This window comes from Blennius ocellaris (assembly GCF_963422515.1).
Source record: "Blennius ocellaris genome assembly, chromosome: 5".
Taxonomy (NCBI): Eukaryota; Metazoa; Chordata; class Actinopteri; order Blenniiformes; family Blenniidae; genus Blennius; species Blennius ocellaris.
In genome coordinates, this window is record NC_137654.1 from 5,035,770 (window position 1) to 5,041,161 (window position 5,392).

At 43.8% G+C, this 5,392-nt stretch overlaps 1 protein-coding gene across 1 annotated transcript in view; it reads left to right on the plus strand.

Annotated features, from left to right (window-relative positions):
* The first annotated feature begins 587 nt into the window (after positions 1-587).
* The window catches only part of mthfr (methylenetetrahydrofolate reductase (NAD(P)H)), a 43,699-nt gene continuing 38,894 nt past the window's right edge, over positions 588-5,392 (plus strand). Inside the window, exons 1-2 of the mRNA XM_080496690.1 lie at positions 588-814; positions 3,262-3,520. Coding sequence (XP_080352816.1) covers positions 3,276-3,520 — 245 coding nt within the window. The 5' untranslated portion in view covers positions 588-814; positions 3,262-3,275. The remainder of the gene's footprint in view (positions 815-3,261; positions 3,521-5,392) is intronic.

Sequence of the window (5,392 nt, forward strand, 5' to 3'; positions counted from 1 at the left end):
TCTCGTCCTCCACCAATACAACTGTGAATAGGGAGGGAGAACCACTACCCCCCCCCCGTATATTACCTTGTTGACTAAAGTATTTTAACGCATTTTGAATTTTCCACTTTCTGTCTGACAGTGGAGAGATCCTCAGAGTGGAGTAAGCCTGAGAGTGGAGGTCCTGCAGCCAGACACTCTTGTGTGTTTTTGTTTCTGTTCTCCAACGATTTTATTATTTGCTATGAGAAACAGAAAATGAAAATAAACCGTTTTTTAAAGTTTTGTTTGTCCCTTATTTATCCCGATAAAGAAAAATGCATTGAATTTAAATTGTGATTTTTGAATTTTAAATTGAAAATCAAATAATGACTCGTTTTTTGTTTTTTAATATCCTTCTCTGAACGGGAAATCCAATGATCAAAACATACACGGACCGAAATGTCTCAGCAGGTTCCTAAAAGCAACGGGGTTGTTGGGGAAATATAAAGCAGTGGGAATTGATAAAGAGGGGGAGAACCAGCAGGTGGCGGTAATGCAACGTACATGAATGCAAACTGCCGTAAAACCAAACAGAAGAAGAAGAAGAAGAAGAAGAAGAAGAAAAGTAGAAGAAGAAGAAGAAGAAGAAGAAGAAGTAGAACAACAAGAACAAGAACAAGAACAAGAACAAGAATCAGAATCAGAATCACAATCATGTCCGTCATTTCTCCTGCGACCACAGCGGGGTTGAGGAGCGCGCGCACCACGCAGCCACCGCAGCTGTGAGGGAGTGAGACAGTGTGCAACTGTGTTTGGGAGAGTGAGACCGTGTGTAAACCGGCGGCTCAGGCAGGTGAGCGAAACATGATTTGGTGACTTTAATGATGAGCTGCTGAGTGATTCGAGCATATTCCTGCGCTTTCATCAGGTCCTGTTTCTTCATGATCCGTTTCTTCATGATCTGTTTCTTCGTTTTCCTGTTTCTTCATGATCCGCTTCTTCATGATCTGTTTCTTCATGATCCGTTTCTTCATGATCTGTTTCTCCATGATCCGTTTCTTCATGATCTGTTCCTCCATGATCTGTTTCTCCATGATCTGTTTCTTCGTTTTCCTGTTTCTTCATGATCCGTTTCTTCATGATCTGTTTCTCCATGATCTGTTTCTCCATGATCTGTTTCTCCATGATCTGTTTCTCCATGATCTGTTTCTTGATGGTTCTTCATTATGTTTCTTGATCTGTTTCTTCACGATCTGTTTCTTCACGATCTGTTTCTTCACGATCTGTTTCTTCACGATCTGTTTCTTCATGACCGATTTCTTCTTGATATGTTTCTTCATGATGTGCTCTGAATAAAAGGCTGCTGTGCAGAGAAACCCTCTTAGTATATCAGTTATTTTGCTAAAAGTACCTGATGTTTACTGAAATTTAAAAGGTATAATTTGGAATTCTTCACATTTTGTTCCCATTTTTTTACTGTTCAGTCACCATAGGAATATTTTAGTAGTGTTTTACCCAATTTAGCATTTTTTAAGATAAGATACGGCAACCCTTTAATAGTGAGTTTGGATATTATAGCATTGTAGGGGCTGTCCACACCATGAACACGGTTAACCTCAATGAGCTGTTTTTGTTTCATCTACACGAGGCAGTGTTTTAGAAGTGTGAAAACAGTTTTTTTTTAACACAGTTCCCAGAGTGGGGAAATTTTTAAACGCCGGCTCATGCCGTCCAACCCTCCGGGGGTGTGGATGGTAAAGTCGGAAAAAATTATCATCTGTGGGAAAAAGATGACATAATCGCCCCCTTTTCCCCCCACCCCAGTCTGCAATGTCATCAAATAACCACAACAGTCATGGACGACATGCTCCTGTCGAGCTGCATTCACATGCTCGCCGCAATGTATGTTTGCAGACCTTGCGCCCTACCACCACTCTGGGCTCGTTCCAAAACGTAACGATCCCGAAAATATCTCCACTTCTGCTGCCTGGCATTCTCTACCTTCCCTAAAATAGTTTAGCTTTCATTTCAGGAGTTGTGAACCATAGCAAAAGTGGCGAACTGTAAAAACTGCTGAGGACTTGCAAACATTGGCTAAAGAATTCAGTTAAATTGTTATAAGTCCAAAGGTCATTTAAACACAATTAAAAACACTAGAATCTGTCGGCAGCGGCCCTACTGCGTTCGAGTGCGCGCAGCCCAAAATGTGTGGCTGCACGGCCTGTGCGCTGTGGGCTGCTGGAGCTCCTCCGGCTCCACATATTTGACCTTTGAACTTTTAACAATTTAACTGAATTATTTAGCCAATGTTTGCAAGTCCTCAGCAGTTTCTACGGTTGGCCATTTTTGCTATTTTAGACAATTTGGCATTATTGTCGTTGTCACTATTATTATTAGCCACTTCACAAATTTTAACTTCGGACAGGTTTAGCCATTTGATGTCATTTGGAACTTTTTCTGAAAGCTGTGAAGCTGACAAAGTTTTCTTTAACTTAACTTGAACTAATCAAAGCTAGTTGTCATTCGCAGTAGAAGTACATGACCTATCCACCTTCAAGCATTGTGACTCGGACTGCTACCTTCAAATGATTTGGAGCTTTTCAACAACATTAAAGTTACCTGGTAAAAACATTTGAATAATGTTTGAATTACTGCATAGAAAAAAACATAACCAGCATTGCATAGAAAAACAATTAGTCTTTTGGGTATTATCATTAAACTGAAGTTTTATTTCTACTACCATTACATTGCAGAATTTGAGCTCTTGTTAATTCCTCTGTAATTCTGTACACTGGAAGGCAACAGAAACCAATGTACACACAGGAAATGTGCCTCTTTAGCGTAGAGATCCTTAAACCAGTCTGTCTGCTCCAGGGGCAGATTAGGTCAAGAATTCACACTAAGAATTTAACTTCCTAAGCTCAAACTCCTCACCACGAGGCTCAGTCTGGGAACCTAGCAGCTGAAGCTGAAGCTGTGGGGCAGCTGAAAGGCAACTTCAGATATACATGGGCTGTAATTAGAAATAAACTAAATCTGAATTTGTTGCAAAATATATTGCTTGTTATAAGTATGAGGCAAAGACCTGCAGAAAACAAAATGTGAAGAAGATCAGACAGAGAAACCAGAATCCAAATAGTGCTAAACTGTTTTTATTTTTCATTTAAAAGTCTATCAAAGGGGTTTTAACAGATAAAAAGCATATGGAAACTCTCTGGGCAGTTCTGTTGACTCTTGTGGAAATGGTCAATGCTTTCCTGCCTTTAGAGTTCCGGTTTAAACTATGTGTTGTCCTCTCAGGATCATTAGCCGCCATGGTGAACCAGATCCAGCAAGCAGAGGGAACCTGGCAGTCCTCCAAGAGTGAGTCCAGCAACAGTGCCAGCGGAGGAGAAAGTTCCAAGGAGAGCTCGCGCTGCTCCACTCCGGTGCTGGATTCAGACCACTCGGACCGGCTGCGGGACAAAATGCGACGGAGGATTGAGTCTGGAGACCGCTGGTTCTCACTGGAGTTTTTTCCTCCACGCACGGGCGGTGGAGCGGCCAACCTCATCTCCAGGTGAGCTGAGCTTCAGAGTACAATGCCTTTTATTGTCAGTATACCAACGTTGCTCAACACAATTGGAGGTTCTCCTCTATTCCATCCAAGGACCAGCAACTCACATAAAGTATAAATATATAAATACATTAAAAAACTTAAGATGGGTTTAAAATCTTTCACATGTTAAAAAGTATTGCCCAATATCTAATCATACAGAGTGTGCAGTACCAGCAGTGGTGGAATGTGTATTGCCCGTCACTTATTTATATGCAAGAGTTCCGGGTGGTGGCGCCTTTCGGAAAGAAGCTGTTTCTCAGTCTTTGTCCTCGCTTGTCAACATCTGTAGCACCTGCCAGAGGGCAACGGTGCAAACGGCTGAGAACTGGGGTGTGAGCTGTCCCTGATGCTGCAACACGAGGCACTGGGAGGAGTCAATAATAGTCATGCATTGGTTTTATATAGCGCTTTTCCAGACACTCAAAGACACTTTACATTGCATTGCATTATTCATTTATTCCATATAGTTTGGTGGTAAACTACGTCTGTCGCCACAGCTGCCCTGAGGCAGACTGACTGAAGTCACGCCATCGGCCCCTCCCACTCACTCTCTCACTCTCTCACTGCATTCACACAGGCAGTTCAGGGTTCAGTGACTTGCCCAAGGACACTTTGGCATGTGGGTAGGCAGAGATGAGATCGAACCCGCAACCTTTTGATTGGGAGACAACCGCTCTACCAACCGAGCCATACCGCTCCACATGTCCATTCTGGAGGGGAGAGGACAGCCAGCGATCTCTGAAGCCTCAGTGCTGCTCCTGTACCAGGTGGACACACAGGACCTCAGCAGGCTTCCATGGTTGGGCGCTACGAGGCCAGCAGCAGCTTTCTGTCCAGGTTGTTCTTCTGGAGAACTCTCAGTAAGTGTAAATGCTGCTGAGCTTTCTTCATAACAGCTGTGGTGTTGTGTGATCCGGGAGAGGTCTTCGGAGATCTGGACTCCCAGGAACCTGAATGTGTGGACTCTCTCCATTGATGTAGGGGGGGGAGCAGCTGGGCTCTGTTCCTCCTGATGTGCACGTTGATCTCCTTTGTTTTGGCTGTGTTCAGTGTCAGGTTGTTGTCTGAGCACCAGGTGGATCCTCTCTGTCGGCTGACTCGTCTCTTTTTGAAGTCAGTCCGACCACGGTGGTGACATCAGCAAATTTGAATATGCAGGGGTCAGTCTAATGCCAGTTCGTGACCAGTACGTATTTCTACGGACTACTACACATTTCCAATGGCTAGTCCGTGGGACTAGTGCAAAATTAGACATTTTCAACCCAACCTGCGGAGCTTTCCAATCATAAAGCTCGTCTGTGCTTCACTGTTACTGCAATGACTACACAAGTGTTTCTCTGCCGGCTGCTCTGCTTGGGAAGTAGCATTGCAGCTAACCAACTTTTCATGACATGTGGCTGTTTGAACATCGCAAAGTAACACATCAATGTGGATGTTTGCAAAGCTGTTGTACAGCGAGGCGGATACTCTGCTGCCAGACGTCACCGTTTTAAAACAGCAGCTCGCTGAGGAGAACTGCGTTGCCCACGGCATGAAAACGGCACGCTCCTCCGTGGTAGCAGGAGATTCACACCTCCGTCACACTCCATGCTAAACACCCTGAAAGAGTCACATTCATTCGTGTTGTTAGAGCTGAAAACACTGCCGTTTGTGCTGCGTTGCTAAAGAATTTCTCCAGGGATTAATTAAGTGATTCTGAAGTTTCAAAGATGGAACTAGTTTATTATGAGGTGATGACTTCACGCAGACCCCCACATTGTCCAAATGGAATAAATATAGTGTTGGAGACAAAGTCCAGTGGTCATTCAACCTCATCGTAGGGGGGAGGGGGGA